Source organism: Staurois parvus, unplaced genomic scaffold (genome assembly GCF_062004578.1).
Source record: "Staurois parvus isolate SC_StPar_1 unplaced genomic scaffold, SC_StPar_1.0 ptg000102l, whole genome shotgun sequence".
Taxonomy (NCBI): Eukaryota; Metazoa; Chordata; class Amphibia; order Anura; family Ranidae; genus Staurois; species Staurois parvus.
Window position 1 is genome coordinate 1,499,832 of NW_028317898.1, and position 19,318 is coordinate 1,519,149.

At 39.1% G+C, this 19,318-nt stretch overlaps 1 protein-coding gene across 2 annotated transcripts in view; it reads left to right on the plus strand.

The window, feature by feature from the left end:
• The window catches only part of LOC149467745 (serotransferrin-B-like), a 38,101-nt gene extending 19,625 nt beyond the window's left edge, over positions 1–18,476 (plus strand). For both annotated transcript variants that reach the window (XM_089671219.1, XM_089671220.1), the window contains 10 exons: positions 60–207; positions 304–452; positions 1,697–1,793; positions 2,880–2,921; positions 4,259–4,417; positions 8,368–8,518; positions 8,678–8,742; positions 11,315–11,499; positions 14,619–14,811; positions 18,247–18,476. In XM_089671219.1, the coding sequence (XP_089527345.1) occupies positions 60–207; positions 304–452; positions 1,697–1,793; positions 2,880–2,921; positions 4,259–4,417; positions 8,368–8,518; positions 8,678–8,742; positions 11,315–11,499; positions 14,619–14,811; positions 18,247–18,281 (1,224 nt within the window). In that variant the 3' untranslated portion in view covers positions 18,282–18,476. The remainder of the gene's footprint in view (positions 1–59; positions 208–303; positions 453–1,696; positions 1,794–2,879; positions 2,922–4,258; positions 4,418–8,367; positions 8,519–8,677; positions 8,743–11,314; positions 11,500–14,618; positions 14,812–18,246) is intronic.
• The last annotated feature ends 842 nt before the right edge of the window (positions 18,477–19,318 follow it).

Genomic DNA, 19,318 nt, shown 5'->3' on the forward strand with positions numbered 1-19,318 from the left:
TTTATCAATGTTCTTAGTGCTGGAATACCAAAAAATCATTACAAATTTCTGGATTTCAGAAAAAAGAATGCAATTTGTTCAGCTCCAAGTATGGGAAAAACCTTCTATTCAAAGACTCTACACTGAACATTGTGCCTCTACCACCTTCCATGGATGCTTTCTTATATCTAGGGCCAAGCCTTTACAACTCGGTCAAAGAAACATTTGGTAAGAGGCTTGTATTGATGGAAGTTATTATCAATGTTGGAGCTTTGGATTGTCTGATAAAATAATCTTTACAACTGTCACTTGTAAATTCTTTAGAGGGAAGTCAATCATCTCGAGAAAGTATACGTTGGTGTACGCAAAGCAAACAGGAGAAGATAAAGTGTGATAACTGGACGCCTGTGAGTGGAGGAATCATTGAATGTACAGAAGCCTCTTCTGCTGATGAATGTATTCAACAAATAATGGTAAACAACATGACATGCTAATATATAGGAAGAAAATCAGAACTCCCTAAAAAAAATGTAGAAGTACGCTACCATATCATGGCAAATAAATGTACGTTGCCACATCCAATAGGAAAATTATCTTACGAACACAAGAAATTCCATAAAAGGGCTTTTAAAGGCTTCATACCAAGGCAAAAAAAACCCACACTTAAAGTGGAGTTCCACTCACTCTGTAAAAAAATAAATCAGCAGCTACAAAAACTGTAGCTGCTGACTTTTAAAAAACAGCCACTCACCTGTCCCACGATCCCACGGTGCCCCCGCCGCAGCCAGTTTCGCCAGCCGTCCTGTATTCCAGGCGCTGGCATCTGCAGTGTGGGCACCCGGCTGTGACAGTTTGTGGCCCACTGCGCATGCGCGAGTAGCGCTCTGCTCTCTGAATGGCCCAGTCGTCTTCTGGGACCTGTCACGTGTCCCACAAGACTATGGGGAGGGAGGATAGGAGGACAACTTCCACTTCTAAACACCTAGGTGCGGAAGTGGGAGTGGGTACCTGTCAATTTCGGGTACACGCTCACTTCCCCCGCTCCCCAAAGGTGCCAATCCTTAATGGGGAGCGGGGGACCAATCTTTAAAGCAGAACTTCCCCTTTGGGTGCAACTCCGCTTTAAGGTATATAAAACTTTTTTTTCATATAATAAAACCATAGCCCAATTATTTTCCATCTACCACAATATTACACCAAAGAAGCCTCACAAAAAGTGCTAAAAACATCCCATGCAAAGTCCAACCAACGCGTTTCGCAGCTTAAATTGCTGCTTCTTCAGGGACCTTGAGAGAATATCTAAAAGGATAAAAACACTGATTACACAATCATATTTTTTTTTTAAGTTTCCATAATAGTAAACCATATAACTGCCAAGGGGGCATTAGATAATTTCCAAAAAAAAGTTCTAATCTAAACAAAATCATAGAAGAAGCTTGTTTGGAGTATTTTGGGTTAACATTTTCTCATTAAGCTCTGATATGTTGCATAATTATTTATAAGTGCCTGAAACCCCTAAAACCTGTTATGTCCACAGTATTTTAGTATGTCTTTGCAACTCAAACTGATGGTCATGGACATGGTTTATGGCCATGATCATAGCTCATTAGGGAGTTGTCTGTATTTAACAATCACTTACACCCTGTTGGACTATTCACTTAATCTAGTTCAAAACAAAAACTTTTCAGATACATTTTCTTTATTGATGGTTTTGTAGAAAGGTGACGCAGATGCTGTTACACTCGATGGAGGATACATGTACACAGCTGGGCAGTGTGGATTGGTACCTGTACTTGGAGAGTACTATAACCAAGGTAAGACCATACTGCAGAAAACCAATTCTAATAAAGAAGATTAAAGTGTTACTAAACCCACAACAGTAAAATCAGTCTGTATATGCAGTAAAGCATGCTTGATATACTCACTATGGAACCCAAGGGGTTAATCATCTGCATTGTGCAAAAAAGCTGTGTGATCTTGACTTCTCTGATCCTCCCCTTCTTCCAGTGTTTCCCTGTTATCTCGTGATAAGAAATATCATGTGGAGACACTCTACACATGCTCAGTTTGGTGTGTATTGCTAAAGAGTTTTTTTTTTTTCTTGGAAGTGTGCATGTGATCAGCACAGGGCCAATCAGCACTGTCCAGACAGAGGGTCAGGGGTTCTGCATCCTGCTAGAGCAGAATGAAAACCTCTTACAAGCATTCACCAGTGCTCTGCTGGACACTGAGAGAAGTCACAAGACTGCTCTAATTGCTGATGAGAAAAGGTATTTAGCAGTTTATATTTACTAAAATAATTGCATTTCCATGTTCTGTGTACTGTGGGAGACCAGATATAGTAAATGCAGGGTCCTGGGTTTAGTAACACTTGAAGAAGAAGACGCAATGGCGAAACTTATGCACTAACTTGTTCATGCAAAACTATTTGTATTTTAAAGGGGTCTTCAAACAAAAGCAAACATTTAGGCTTCAGCTACCATCCTTCTTGGCAGTATTGTAAATATTGGTTAGCTATGGAGCAATAATAGCATATCTTAGTGCTGAAGAATTTATATGTAGAGCCCAAAGTGTATTCGAACAGTTTAAGGAATAGTATTTTCGATTGTTCAATATGAAAAAAAATTATAGTTTGTGGGCAGGACTAACTGCCAATTAAAAAAGTATAACAGTAAAAACAATGGGTAACTGAATGCTGTAATATGTATGAATGCATACACATTTGGGCTAGTCCCATGGACAGCATGTTTGACTTTATGCTAGCCTGTTACTGATCTTCTAACTATGCATTCATAAAGCTGGCTCACATTGAATCAGAGTTAGTGCATTCTAAAATGTGACTTGCCTCTTTATCACAGCTTATATGATGTGTGTTATTTTGTTTATTTTCTGTTTTTTAGAGGATCTAAAGCCATGCAAAACCAGTGGGTCCAAAATACAAAGTAAGTTGGGTGTTGTTTCTCTTTTTTATTAGATAAATTGTTAATACTTCCATAGAAGTCTATAGGACTACTAAACTACTACTAAGCCCAATAGCACAGAGGGTCCAGTTTAAAAGAGAAAAACAGCTTGGTGGTGGAACTGATCATAAGGAACAGAATAGCATTGACAATTTTATTAATAGAAAGGTGATCGTAAATCTAGTATACTAGTAGTACATTTTCAGAAAAGTGGACAACCTTAAACCTAGCCTGTTAAAAAGAACCTACACTTTAAAGTACCTGTAAATCAAATCATTCAAATTTCATATCAGCTTTAACAAGTTTAGGGCCTATGAAAAAACATTTCATACTTTTGAAATCTGCAGTTTTCAATAATATAATACCTTGGAATCCTGCCATGAAAGTCCTTGTTCTGGAACTTCCTGTTATGAGGTGAGAATTGTCTCAATTGTGCTCCTGCTTTGCTGTCCTGTCACATGAACCCCTGACTGAGACCAAAGGCAGCTGTGCTGAAAAACATTGCACAGGCAGGGTCAACGTTTGCCATACTCAAGAAGCTGGTCCAGATTATTGATTGTAAACCACGCTGACATTTTTCTGGAAACACTAGGGGGTTTATTTACTAAAGCTGGAGAGTCCAAAATCAGACTCCCTTCTGCATAGAAACCAATCAGCTTCCAGGTTTCATTGCCAAAGCTTCATTGAACAAGCTGAGGTTAGAAGCTGATTGGTTTCTATGCAGAAGGGAGTCTGATTTTGGACTCTCCAGCTTTAGTAAATAAACCCCTAGTTGTCTGTCTCTGGCTTCATTACTTTAAGTCACTAACTTTGAGAACAAGCATCCAGTTTAAAATGCAAAAGTGAAAGAGACCATCATGTGAGAATCATGGAGGCTACCATTGCTGAACTCTTTTTGGGAGTGGCAGTTTCCTGGCGGTTATATTGATGATTACATCACAGTGCTTTTTACAGCGTGATTGTTCTGGGCCTGTTGCTCAAAAGTCATCCAGGCAACTACTGTTTTTATCAGGTCTGCAATTGCAGCTCCCGTACTTCCCCATGACAGTATCCTTGGAAGTCAAAATTTCTGATCTGCATACTTGTTACAGGTCAGTGAGTTAGAAATGACCATTCTAAACCCAGTCCAGAGTCCATTCCCAGTCTAGAGAATGGTTCTTCTACTGATTCTCCAATTAAAGAATATTGGTACATAAATAATCAAGCAGCATGGGAAGGACCTTATTGTACTGGCCATCAAGTCATAGAACTAGGAGCTTAGGTCTTGGCCTCTCCAATAAATTTGACTGTGAAATAACTCCTCTTTTGATTCTACAAAGGTACATACTATGCAGTTGCTGTTGTAAAGAGAATGAACAGAGACATCACATGGAACAACCTTAAAGGCAAGAAGTCCTGTCACACAGGGGTAGGTCGCACTGCTGGATGGAATATTCCTGTCGGTCTGATCAACAAGAAAAACAACAACTGCGATATTGGTAAGTATAGTGTCATGTGTAGCACCATTGCGCTATATAATCATGCAGACAAGATGTTTTAAATTTTATATGAGAATAACAGGCATTTCACTGGTCTATAATGACCTGTCCAATAAGGTTTAGTGCCTTACAGCACTATTACATACTATAGTTCTACTCTGTTCTTTAGACATCATACATTGCCCCATTCAGGATTACCTTGACCTTAAAATTACCATACTCAAATGACATGTTAAAAAGGCCAGGAACACTGCGCATACAGTTATTATGTTGTAGAAGAACCCATATCGAACCCATGAGCGGTAACAACATAATCCATGTTTAATAAACTATAGAAGAATATGTGGCACTTTAATAACAAAAGGAAAGTACTAGATTATTTACATTTAACCACCTGACATCTGGAAGGTTTTACCCCCATACCGACCAGGGCTTTTTTTGCTATTCGGCACTTTTTACACACACATAGAGCTTTCCTTTGGTGGTATTTGATCACCACTGTTTTTCTTTTTTAGCGATATAAATGAAAAATGCCTATTTTGACAAAGAATTATATTTTGTACTTTCTGTTATAAAAAATATCCATAAAACACAAATTTCACCATAAATGTAGGCCAAAATGCATTCTACTACGTCTTTGGTAAAACAAAACTCTCAATAAGTGTATATTAATTGGTTTGTGTGAAAGTTATAGTGTCTACAAACTATGGTGTAGATACTGGAATTTACACAGCTTTTACATTCTGACTGAATCACAATTCTTGATGTGCTAAACTGCCAGAGCAGTACACACAACCTCCAAATGACCCCTTTTCAGAAAGTAGATCCCCTAAGCTATGTGCTGAGAAGCATGTTGAGTCCATGGAAGAATTCATTTTTTGCCACAAGTTTTTGTAAAATTGCAATTTTTTTTTTACTATAACTTTTTTTTAACATAGAGTCACTTAAATGATATATTGCTAACACATGCCATTGGTATATGTGGAATTACACCCCAAAATATGTTCTGCTACTTCTCCCGTGTATGGGGATACCACATGTGTGAGACATTTTGGATATATTTCAAACCCTGTGTTTTTCCAGAAGACCTTCTTATCTCTTATTCATAGCATGGTGGCTGGGTTAAGGAAAATTGACATCTCTCAGGCCTATTCCCATAAAGAACAACCTTCACATATGCATACATTCTTGTTTATTAATCCCTCTGAAGCCAAGCTCAAAACACCCCAGCAGTTAAAATTTTTCATTCTGTATAAATAAAATGCAATACTGTTATAGACTATACAAAGGACACTTCACCAATCCTAAATAAAATACCCATCATTTCCTTGGCAATAAAGATTTAATGACGATAAATCAATAAAAAAATACAAAATAAAATATTTAGTTTTGCAACTTTGACATGCGTCAGTAAAACTATACATATCATCTCAACTAGTTGTATCCAGGTGAATTAGGCCCCTTTCACATGGGCTAGATCTGGTTTTCTCAGTAGGGGATCTGTCTGTTGATCCTCTGGTGAGCAGAGTAAAGCGGGTGGATGACAAGTCCATGTCCGCTCGGTTTTTGACACAGAGCACAGGACACAGACGCAACACGCTCTCCTGTATGGGCAGTCAGATGGACCTGCTGTCCATTTACACCCGACTACCCTCTGATCTGGCTAGATGGAGGGGAAAAGATCCCCTTCCATTTTTGTTTATGTTTATATTATCAAAGGAAAACAAGCACAAAAAGAGAAAAAAAGTATAATTTTTTTAAATTTAGCTGTATATTTCTTGCTATTACCATAACCTGACACCAACAAACAACCCAAATTAAATTCTTCTGCCCCCTATGGTCACAGCAGTACACATATGTGTACGGTATTTGTTGTTTGTACCTTTAGTAGGGTCTAGAAACAACAGTGCATGTTTTACTTTTTTATTCTACCTAAAGCACACTGACGCTGAAACTAACTGACACTGATAATACATTTAAAAATACTTTTTAAATCCTACCTAAAATACACTGACCCCGAGTTTTGACCTGACCATGACCTTTGGCCCTTACCTTGATCCTAACCTAGATCAAACCCCAATCTAGCTATTTTTTCTTTTTTTAAGTGTTCTTGCATGGCAAGACCACTTACTGTTATCTCACATATATATTCTTCTTATTATAGCCAAATTTACCACCCTAACTCCTCTCACAGTTTTTACACTACATAGGCAGTAATTTACCAAAATGTGCGGATTGTTCCCGATTGGTGTGCTATTACTTTGTGGAACGTTTCGCCAAATGTTTCACGAAATATCAGCGTTTTTGTGGTTAAATTGGTCCAATAGGAATGAATGTAGACTACTGGTGGAGAACACTTCACACAATTTCCCCAGAAATTGTAGCTTTTCTAGTTTATTATTATTATTATTTTACACACACTTCTTAACATTTTTTCCCTTGCATGGAAAAAGATACACTGTATCTTTTTCATTTTTCAAGAGGAGAAAACAAAACATCGGCAGGCTGAACAGTGACTGATCACTGTGATAGCCAATCAGAAGCTATCACAGCGATCAGGTGATCAGGAACTAGGCCTCCGGGTTCTCGATCGTGGGTAGGAGACCCAGGGCTCTTGGTGGGATCCCGGTTTTTGTGTAGGTAGTGTGCATTGCTCCCAGCACAAATACTGGTACACATATATTTAGCCCCACGGGATTAAGAACCACTTCCATGAGGCTGCATATACGTTGATATATTTGTTTGTTTGTTTATTTATTATATTTTTTATTCTTATTTTATTTATTTCATATATTTAATAAGTGTTCTTGCATGGCAAGACCACTTACTGTTATCTCACATATATATTCTTATTATTATAGCCAAATTTACCACCCTAACTCCTCCCACAGTTTTTACACTACATAGACAGTAATATACCGAAACGTGCGGATTGTTCCCGATTGGTGTGCTATTACTTTGTGGAACATTTCGCCGAATGGGTCACGAAATATCAGTATTTTTGTGGTGAAATTGGTCCCATAGGAATGAATAGCGGAATGTTCAAAACTAGAGTGGGAGCTGACAAAAGCCTACTTGTGAGCTGAAAAATCAGGACATGATTTCTAAACTGCCATCTTTCCCTCATTTTCAAGCCCACCTACACAATTCTTATATCAAAATGTTCAGCTATCCCTGCTGCCACTAAAAATGTCCACGGCTAAGCCATAGTCCTGATAGTTTTCACAATATGAACATTTGTTTGCAACTCACGCTGCCCATTGACATTCATTGAAACTCCACTCTAGCCACCTCAAATTTGAAGGGCAAATTCTAAACTGCAACTGTGCCTTCATTTTTAATATTTCAGACATACTATGCATCAAAATATAGGTCTGGGTCTTGTGATTCTCACAATATAAAGTTCTTTGGTGTACGATTTATAATTTTTAAACTACAACCGTTTGAATATGGCAACCGCCAGTGAAGTGAGCAAGTTGGAGCAGTTTGTTTTTAACCACTCTTCTCTGTCCTTGCTGTAGAATGAGTTGCCATAGGAACCCAGGTGGAGGCAAGAACACTTCACACAATTTCCCCAGAAATTGTAGCTTTTATAGTTAAAAGTTGAAATGCATTTCTTACTCTATCAAGCTTGCCATGTGCACTTTTTAAATTTGATCAGTCAATTGGTTAGTGTAATGTTTACTATCTTTACTCACTCCAAACACTCCACACAGTTACTCTGCCCAGTCCAACCTTTTCACAGTTACTCAAGCCACTCCACCCAGTTACTCCGCCCACTCCAGTTGTAGACTATTGGTGGAGGCAAGAACACTTCACACAATTTCCCCAGAAATTGTAGCTTTTCTAGTTTCTGTGTCTTCTCATTGAGTATTGTTTTTTATTTTTAACACTGTTATTTGAATTCTTTATTTATTTATTTATTTATTTGCTCTGTGTATTTCCATCAGGTTCATACTTCAGTCAGAGCTGTGCTCCTGGCTCTGATATTAATTCTAATCTCTGTCAATTGTGTATTGGAGATCCCAAGAAACCTCTGCTCAACACTAGATGCTCACCCAGTGATGCTGAGATATATTATGGATACTCTGGAGCATTAAGGTAATAAGAAATATCATGATGGTGCCATAAAATGGCATGGGCCCATTTGACCTAACATAAGTCAAATGTAATGTGGCTTTATAGTTTGCTTTCTAAAAATGGTGTCTCTGGGTACAAGGATGGCCCAGTTGAATGAAACCAACATTTTGTTCTTTTCAGATGCCTGCAGGAGAAAGGAGATGTGGCTTTTGTTAAACATACCACAGTGTTTGAAAATACAGAGGGTAAGGAAATCATTACTGTAAACTAAGTACAATAAGGTGATTAAAATCTGGCTGCAAAAATAACAGACGCTAATACATATTGTATTATCAACTTATTTATAGAGCTGTTATATCCTTCAGTGCTCTATAGGGAACACTGATCGATTCATATTACTATTGAAAGATTATTATGTATGTTTTGGACTGTTGGAGAAGACACAGAGTGAACTTGTAATAATGCAATCCAAGATTTTGCCGCTGCATGGTAGCAGTGCTAACCACTGAGCCACTGCTGTGCCTATGGTGCTTTGTGTAAAAAGGAAAAAAAAACTATGTAAGTGATCTTCTTAAAAATACAGTTTCATGCCTAATTTGGTAGGTTGGCCACTATGGCATTTCACAAAATTGTTAAATTATATTTTAAGTTAACTTATATATATAGCCCACACTTTTTTAGTTTCGAGTAAACTAGGTAAGGGTTATAAACCCTGTCAAGGTATTATTGTTATCTTTGTCCTAGGGAGAGTCATCCTCTCTACTTGTCCTGTTGTCCAATGTCAGAAAAATAGAACATAAGGGGAAATACAAAATTTTACGTTTGTCAATAGAATAGGAAAAGAGTGTACATTTTCCAATGTGGACTCTTGTTCTGCAGCAGTCTGAGATGGCGTTTGTCCTCACATTCTAGAGATATGTTCTCATTTCCTGTTCTGTCTCTGATAGGAAGTGAAAGAAACAGGCAACAAAAAATAAACTCACAGGGGTTTTAACCATTTCTGACTTCTAACAAAACGTGAAAAAGTTTTTGGATATACATCTACTTTAAGGCTAGGTTCACACTTTAGTGGCTCTGTGAGCCACATTTTGCCCGGGCCTATTCATTTGAAATGGCTGTCATGCCTCCTGAAAATGCAGGGAAAGGGTCCCTGTTCAATCTTCTTCAACCACAACCTGCACGGAAACCACAAGTACAGTGTTGTTCGCAGTGCGGCTGCTGCAATTTTCAGTAAGTGCTCTTAGGTTTAATGGCACCCACACACATCCCCTCAGTGGCAGCTTGTTTTTCTGTGCAGGTGGTTATGGCTGCTGGAACAGATCCTGCAACGGCAATCACTTGCAATAGCCTAATGTGTGAAATTCTTAATTTTTAGTTCCAAACCACTTCACAGGCTGATCCAGTTTCAGACTTTCAGCCCTAATTGAATAAGGACATTAAGCTACTTTATGTGTTTGTCTGCTTCTAAGAGGTTGACTGATTCATAGAGGGTCATAAAATGCATGCAGGTCTTCCATATGGGTAGATTACCTGAAGAACTTCCCAGAAATGCCCCATCTGTAGAAAAAAGGCTTTCCAAGACAAGATTAGTTGTGGCCTATATCATCTATGAGAGAATGTACTGTGCCAAACCTCATTACAAAGATCGCAATTCACAGAAATGTAGAGTGAGCTAACTGTGAAGCTCTTCTTACGTCTTTTTTCTTTATGTACATTTACTAGTAAAGTTGTTCCTATTCGCTAATGAGTGAAATTCAGAAGTCCAAGTGTACAAATAACTTTAGTCTATTAATAAGACAATGCTGTGACAATTACCAGCATGGAGTGTATGACCTACAGCACAGTGTTCTGAAGTTCTAATAAATGCTATGCAAAATGGTTGTGGATAGTGACCAAAACAGTTATTATTTTTCCATCCAAGGCTCTTGTCGCATTATGCATTGTGGTCCATTGTACATTGAAGGTCAACCATTCTCAAGCAAGGTTCCTTCAGAGGTTGATTGGGGTTCCTTAAACTGTGGCTGGTTGACCTTTCACCTGATGGTGCCTGCATAGTTTTCAGTCCATTGCCATTTGGCAGAGCCAGCAGCATGATACCAATTCTCTTTTTAGCCGTCTCTAAGGGGGACATTCTGAGGACTACTGTAAGGGGAGATATGTTTCCCACTGATTGCCAATATAAGGGACATTATTTGCTTTAATCCCATTTAATTCATTTTAGCAGGGGTTTTCTAAGACCAGAAAATGTATTTCAAGGGTTCTTCTGGGGTTAGCAGGTTGAGAAAGCCTGTTTTAGGTGCTTTTTACTTGTATTACTATTCGTAAGGTGTGCATTGCTAATAAATACACAAAAGACAATGTAAGCAGGACTTTGCAAATGTACCATACCTGCAAAACACCTAAACTGCACAGATGTGTATTCACCAACCAAGCACTCACCTCACTGCAGTATGTACCCCACTATACACTCAGAACATGCACCCATCATATCTAATACCAACCTTAACAATGAATCAGCAGGCTGCACCGCCTGTCCAGCAGACTTCATTCTTCCAAGACTTCTCTTTGATATGAAGCTCCGCCTACTTGATACACATGACTTCCCTGATTGGCTTTATTTACCATATGGGAAGGAGTGGGTGGGGTTACTTATCCCTCTCCTGCATTGAATTTCTCCTATCATATAAGTATGAAACTTTCTTCTACAAACTGTCGCTAGCTGTGAAGTTGTGTTCCTGTTTTTTTTTTGATTTGTCTGTGTACTTTAACCCATCCCCTCCCACCTAATACCAATATTGTAAATCTCCTTTTTTTCAGGCAGGAATCCTGCAGATTGGGCAAAAAAGCTTAAGCCCAATGATTTTGAGCTGTTGTGCCCCAATGGATCTCGTGCGTCAGTCACGGACTACAAGAATTGCCACCTGGCAGAAGTACCAGCACATGCTGTAGTTTCCCGGCCAAATAAACGGAGCAGTGTTTTAAGAATTGTTAGAGAACAGCAGGTAACTGACAATCCATATATTCAATACATTATCACAGTAATACAATATTATTACATTCATGTTGATTTTTAATCATTTAATCAACTCTCCTAGATTTAAGCTCCAAGGAGCAGGGCCCTCCTATCCCTCTTGTATTGAACTGTATTGTTGCTGTATTGTCTCCCGTTATATTGTAAAGCACTAAGCAAACTTGGCGCTATATAAATCCTGTATAATAATAATAATATATCGCTGTATTATAAAAAAAACAGAGAGATGAATGTTAATTTATGGAGTGCCGTTTATGGATTATGAAAATACACTTGGGTGGCCAGTAAGCCTATAGTTGGGCCATTGACCACCAATGATGATGTCATTATTTTTTATTAAAGGTGTGTTTGTTTGTGGGGGGGGGGTTAAAATGCCACTGACCATCAATGATTGTGAGATTTTTTCTTAAGGTAAAGAGGTGAACTGTAAATGAACACAAACCTGAATGTTTGGCCTTTTTCCCTTTAGGTCCCTTTCAGACGGGGCGGATCCATCAGTGTGATCTGTCTGCTCGGTGGGGAATCTCTCCGCTGATCCGCACTGAGCAGGCGGATGACAGGTCTCTGCCCGCTGCACTGCTGCAGAGCAGACACAGGCACTGCTCGCTGATCTCAATGAGATGGTCAGATGGAAACGGACCACCTCTCTGTTTCCACTCAATTGTCATCCGATCTGATCCACTGGACGGATGGGGAATGGATCCCAATCCGTCTGTTTTTGGTGTACAGGATCGGATCGGATGCCGATGGGTGTCAGCAGACTATAAAAAGTGATTATTGCATGTTGCCCCCTCTGGACAATTGGAGGCTGTGGAAATCTGCTTTGCTATATCCCCCCCCCCTTCTAACCTACCCCCTCTGTTCATTTTCTGCTTCCCTTGCTACCCCATCTCCCCCTCTACCTGCTCCCTCTTTTTTTTTCTCTTTTTCTTTTTTTTTATTCCCTCTGTTGACAATAGATCTTGTCCTCAGGAACTATTCTCATAATAATTTGGTTGAAACAAACCACACTTTTCGATCCTGCCAAGACCTTCTGCTTTCTATTTCCCATGTGACCTCCTCCCATGCTTGCCTCCAGGACTTCTCCCATCCTATGGAATTCCCTACCCCAATCTGTCAGACTATCTCCTAATTTATCCACCTTTAGACAATCCCTGAAAACCTTTCTCTTTAGAGAAGCCTATCTTGCTTCTAACTAGTAAATTGCTTTTTATTTCCTCCATAAGCTCATTCCCCACAGCTATTACCTTTTGTATCACTCAACCCTTTGATTGTAAGCTCTAACGAGCAGGGCCCAGTTTCCTCTTGTACCAAATTCTATTGTAACTAATGTCTACTTTCATTTTGTAAAGCGCTGTGCAAACTGTTGGCGCCATATAAATCCTGTATAATAATAATCAGAAGTAGGCCACCTCCTTGTCGTATGCTCTACCCACTTGCACATTTTCTCCACTGCTACCACACTCCTTCAAGGACTTATTCCCTATATACTATTGCTACTGGTTTCATCTGGATGATAGGACCTATTACTGAAGATCTGTTACACCCTGTACATTCTGGTGTCTCTATTTTATTTACTGTACTGTTGGTGCTATAGAAATCCTGTATAATAATTATTATTATTGTTATTATTATTAATAATAAACTAAAAAACATTTGTTATCAATAATTAAAGATGAACGCCAGCAAAATACAAGAAAATACCAGTTAATGCAATTAGGTATTCATGAGAGATTAATTAAAGTGGCACTGTCACCTTGGCCATTCAGGGCCAAGAAAAGAAAAGAAATTTGATTCAAATTTGACTCAAATTTGACAAGAATAGAATAGATTATAATAGAATAGAAAAGAATGGAACAGACAATAAAGAACATAATAGAATAGAAAATAATAGAATAGAATTGAATACAATAAAATATAAAATAACAGAATATAGTATCTTGCATTGCATTTGGTAATGTAAAGCTTGGCTGCAGCTGCTCAGCAATAGAAACCCATTCCATGAAGCTCTCTATGCATTGTTGCTAACCTGAAGGTCACATGAAGTTTGGAGGTCTTTAGCTATTGACTCTGCAGACAGTTGGAGACTTCTGTGCGCATCAGCATGCGCTGATCCCACTTTGTCATTTTACATGGCCTACCACTTCATGGCTGAGTTGCTGTTGTTCCCAGTTGCTTCTACTTTGTTATAATACCACTAAGAGTTGACCGTGGAATATTTAGCAGCAAGGAAATTTCACTGATGGACTTATTGCACATTGAATTCACTGAGCCCCTGAGAGTGACCCATTCTTTCACAAATGTTTGTAGAAGCAGTCTGCATGCCTAGGTGCTTGATTTTATACACCTGTGGCCATGGAGGTGATTGGAACACCTGAATCCAATGATTTGGAGGGGTGTACCAATACTTTTGGCAATATAGTGTATATACACAGTATATATTTTAATATACATATATTTTTTATTCTGCGTATTTGCAGTTTTACTGAATTTAAGGCTCATGCGCATGGGAGCTTTTTCCAGTACAGCATAAAGGAGTTCCTGTTGCTGTATACAGACACCCATGGGCATGAATGGTTGCAGGCGGCTGTACACAGCTGTGTATCACTATTTGTGTAAAGTGGCACATGTGCAGAGATATAAATTTCCTACCCAGTTTAGAACACCCGGGCCAGAAACCAGGAAATCCCAGGCACAATATATGCTAGTTTGTCTTGTTCTCTACTGAAGAATGAGCCTGTGTATATGAGCCCTATTGAGTAGAAAGAACTATCGTGTAGTGGGATGAAGGAATCTTTAGTTTCTAGATTACTACTGTAAATGGGTAACTAACGCTCCAGCATTTTTCCAAAATTCACATTTTCAGTGGTAATACCATTTAATGACCTCAAAATTTTTCTTAAAACAGGATGAATCCACTGTAACTCTTTCAGCTGCATGATACAAGTCCAATATATTATTAATACTTCAAAAACGTCACTGCTGAATTCATAAATTGAATTTTCCAGAATGAAAGTGATTCCAGAATGTTGTGTCTTCTATTTTGTCTAAAACAAATGCATCACTAAACATTTTGCTGCACATTTTCAGGCTCAGTTTGGGCGAAATGGAAGCCAGAGACAGAATTTTCAGTTGTTTGGATCAAAGGAAGGAAAGGACCTTCTCTTTAAAGACTCTACTCAATGCTTGCTTGAGGTTGACCAGAAAACCACAATAGAAGATTTCCTGGGGAACTCCTACTACTCTGCTGTGTCCATGCTAAATAAATGTTCTCCTACATCAGGTATTGTACTGCCTTTCCTTCTATTTCTTTTATCTTTCATAAAAGAGTTATATATTCCAATTAACCTTGTTTATATTTTCTTGTGAAAAATACTGCAAATTAATTAGAAGCCCATCCCATGAAATGTGTTTTTCTTAAAGCTGAAGTTTAGTGTTTTTTTTTTAAATCAGCACCAGGAATGGTACTTGCATGCCTGAAGAGTATCCCATCTGCCCCCCCCCCCCCCCAGGTTCCTCTGTAGCTGTGATCTACTGGTGCTGCAGGGGTTAATATGAGCGGCTACACCATCAACAGTGTCGACTATGCCATGCCTTTCTGCTCCCCTTTTCCCTTTTAAGAAGCCGTACTATCAGTTCCCACAACGAAAAGAGCTGTATCTGCCGATCCTCCATTCACATAGAACTTTATATTGTGGGAACCAATAGTAGGGCTTCTATAAATGGAGGATGGGGCAGAAAGGGAAGATATAGTCGGTAGTTTTGATGAGTAACTGTCACAGCTGTAGCTGTTCATATTAGATGTGCACTCCAGAAATGTTTGTTTTGTTTCGGATGCATTCATTCATTAACCTCCCTAGCGGTCTGATTATGTCCATATTTCTGTGCTCAAAGCGGTACATTTTTTTGCATGGAAATATGTATTTTTTTTATTCTAGGCCTGTAATTTTTAGGAATAACTCACTGAAATCTGTTCAAACAAGAGTCTAGTAAACATCCCGGGTAGGATAAAACTTGAAACACAAAATCATAAATTATAATTTAATAAATAATCATAAATAATAATAATAATAAATTTAATTCAATAATAATCAAACCAAAAACACTGAAATTTGAAATATAGCACCAAGTTCGCACATCACTGAGCAAAGTCGCAAAATCGTTTTCAGTGTCTGATGACAAATTTCCCCACAAATCATTATCACTCAATTCTGCAAGTAGTTCTAATTTACTATTGCTGTTCTCTAGCTGGTCTAAACCCGCTTTTGACCTAAAGGGACACTTTTTGGACGCCATGAACACTTCTCAGTTTCCAGGTAGAAAGAACAGTAAAAATGCAGGCAGGGCACAGAACAAAGCACTCGGGAAAAAATGTATGTGAAATGGTTTGATACAGTAATGTTTTACTGTGTGATTTTAGTGAATGTCACTTTTTGTCATTTTCAAACTTCCCACCGTTCCATCCCCCGTACGTCCCGACGTCGCAGGGGACGGAACCCAGAAGACAGATGCCGGCATTCGCTGGATTACATTGCCGGCGACACTGCAGGAGGGACATCGCGGGAGCGCAGGACAAGGTAAGTGATCGAGAGATTGCGGAGCAGCGCCGCATGGTAAGCCCAAGTGTAGCTCGGGGTTACCGCTTGTGGTACTGAAACTTTACCCCGAGCTACACTCGGGAATACCATCAGGGAGGTTAAAGGATTTTTTTTGTCATATTCGTTATGTTGAAATGATTCGTTTTCAGGATTTGTTTCCTTACATTTTGCATTAATTTCATATATTTGTTGGTCTGGGTGGATTGTAAATATTTAGCATTTTTTTTTTGAAGATTGCTATATATTAGTTATTGGTTTCCAATTTTGCTAGTGGAATCGTTATTCATTCATCAAAACTATTCGGGTGGAATACACAACAGAAAAAATTATGCGAAATTTGGAGCCCACAGATTTTTCAAACCTAAGAATTGCATTTGATTGTGGAACTGAGCTGACTGACTGTGACAATTAAAAAATTCAATTTAAATCACAACTATACTCAAATCAGAATTATCAAACAAATTTTAAAATTGACATCATCCAAATGAAATAAATGCATCCGTTAATTTCATTTAAACTTTTTTTTTGGATTTGTTTACATTTGTTGCTATGTCCATTCAGAGATTCATATACATCCGAATCTCCAAACAAAACTTTTGTCCAAAAAATTGGTTTGTCATGAAATGCACATGTCTAATTCATATTAACCACCCCGGTACCAGAAGATCACATTACATTTATGTAGGTATTGTCTCTGGTGATGATTTAAATGAGAAAAGAAATCACTAAACTTTAGCTTTAGGTGTTTTAGTTGAACTAGGAAGCTATTGCTGGTTCAGAAAAAAAAAACTATTGAAGGTTATTGCAGGATCACAACCTGCATACGTTTTCCTGTAGCACCATCTAATGGTGAAGTCTATTATGACGTAGAGACTATACCAAATCTCCCACTTTGAGAATTATTTGTGCTGTTAAAAGAAAACTGGAGACAAGGAAATTAGTACAAAATTGAGCTGTTTACCTAACCTAGCACATATCTAGGAGAGTACTTATGTATAGTGCCATCAATTTACACTGTGCTTTCCATTATATTTATATTGTACATTCACATCAATCCCTGTCCTCAAGGGGTGTACAATCTAAGTTCCCTAATGTACATTCACACATACACATACTAGGGCTAACATAGACAGGATCCAATTAACCTACCAGCATGTCTTTGGAGTGTGGGAGGAAACCAGAGTACCCAGAGGAAACCAACGCAGGCACAGGGATAACATAACAAAACTCCAGGCAAGTGGTGCCATGGTTGTGATTCGAACCAACGACCCTAGTGCTGCCAGAACATATTCAGAACATATATACATTTTTTCAAGGGTCCTCTAGCTAGTCCAATATGATAACTGGTACTTAATTTTCGCTTTTGTTGGTGGTGATGGGTGATCCTTGCTGCCACACCAAACAGAGCTAATGTAATAATGTGCAGGCACTTATCAGTGCAGTAGGAGTCTGATCCCAGGCTGTCACAGGCAGGGGCGTATTTGCCACAAGGCAAACAAGGCATTTGCCTAGGGCAGCATTTTTTAGGGGGGCAGCACTTCCCCCGGACGGGGGGTGATGGGGCAGTGATGTTGTTTCTCACTTTCAGGCTCTCTCTGCGGAGGGGGGGAAGGGGGTCTGGTGTTGGTTGGTGTCAGGCTCTCTACGCAGGGGAGGAGGGGCGTCCGATTTTTGTGTTGCCTAGGGCAGCAGAAAACCTAAATACACCACTGGTCACAGGTACCTGACAGCCAATTCTAAGAGAAAGTGGGTTGAATGACACTGGCTGTCATTCAGTTTGGAAGACTGACGACACTTAGTGGTAGAACAGAATTACTGCAGGACTCAGCTCTGGATTGAGTGCACATTGCAGAAAAATGGGTTTTGTTTTTGTTTTTTTATTTATAGAATACTGTTTAACGTGGATTTTAAGCTCTCAAAGTCTGGGAAAATGTGCAGGCTAAAGGTCTCTGAGAAGTGTTCCATAGAGGAAAAATGTCCTTTAGTATGTCATTACCCTGCCAGAGAGCATCAGATGTGATAGGAAGGTGACGAGAACGTCAAAGTCTTGAACTTGTCAATATGGTGATGTTTGCAGAGACAGAATGATTTCTTCTTACCTGTACTTTTTCTGTCTACAGAGCTTCTCTCTGCCTGCTCCTTCCACAGCTGCTAAGAGTCTGGCACAAAAGAATGACCTACTCCCTAGTCCATGGACAAATCTACCCTGCGTAGAGCTACATTCTCTTATTCAAGAAAAGGCTTAACTGTATCTATGATGGTCAGCTGCACTGTTCTTACAATAATGAAGGGGTTATAATATCTGAAAAATAAAATAGCACTGCTGCTATCAGTAAGCTTTCATCTTCTATCATGTAGTAATGCGTTTAAATCAATGGGGCTGTTTTGGGAACCCCGTGCTTAAGAAAAACTCCTATAGTCATTAAAAAAAAATAAAACACTGGTCCAGAAATGAATGGCAGGAGTGCTCACAGTGGTCAGCTTGTATTCATTTATGTAAAGTCTTTATCCAAAAAGGAAAGAACTGTTTCTGTAACTGCCTAAAAAGTTTTAGCTGGGGTCAGACTGTAACTTGTTAAATCACTTATGTATGGGGGCGGACTGACAACTCATGGGACCCCCAGGCAATAGGGGATCATGGGGCCCCTGTGTCCTTGCGCAAACTCAAAAAAGCTTATGAAAAAGGTACCAGGGGCATCTTATGGGGCCCCCTACTGACCCCGGGCCCTCGGGCAGTGCCCGTGTCTCCAAATGGTCAGTCCGCCCCTGCTTATGTAAAATCCATCTAAATCTACTTGTCCATCTAACACTACTCTCTCCAGATAGTGCTGCTGTTCAACGGTGTCTCCATTGGTCCTCCATAGCAAAAAAGGAGCCAACCTAAGACAGAGAGGAGTTCATTTGCTCAAACTGGAGGGTGAAAAATCTGGTGCAACTGTACATGGTAGCCAATCAGCTTCTAACTTCAGCTTGTTCAATTAAGCTTTGACAATAAAACCTGGAAGCTGATTGGTTTCTATGCAGAGTTGCACCAGATTTTGCTCTCTCCAGTTTTAGTAAATCAACCCCAAAGTGTGTTACTGACCGGATCACCAGGTGAATACAAAGAAAAAAAAATGAGAACAGAAAACAAATGTAGCCACCATATCCAAGGATTGGTAAGTTGTAATATATTACTTTTGCTTTGGGGTT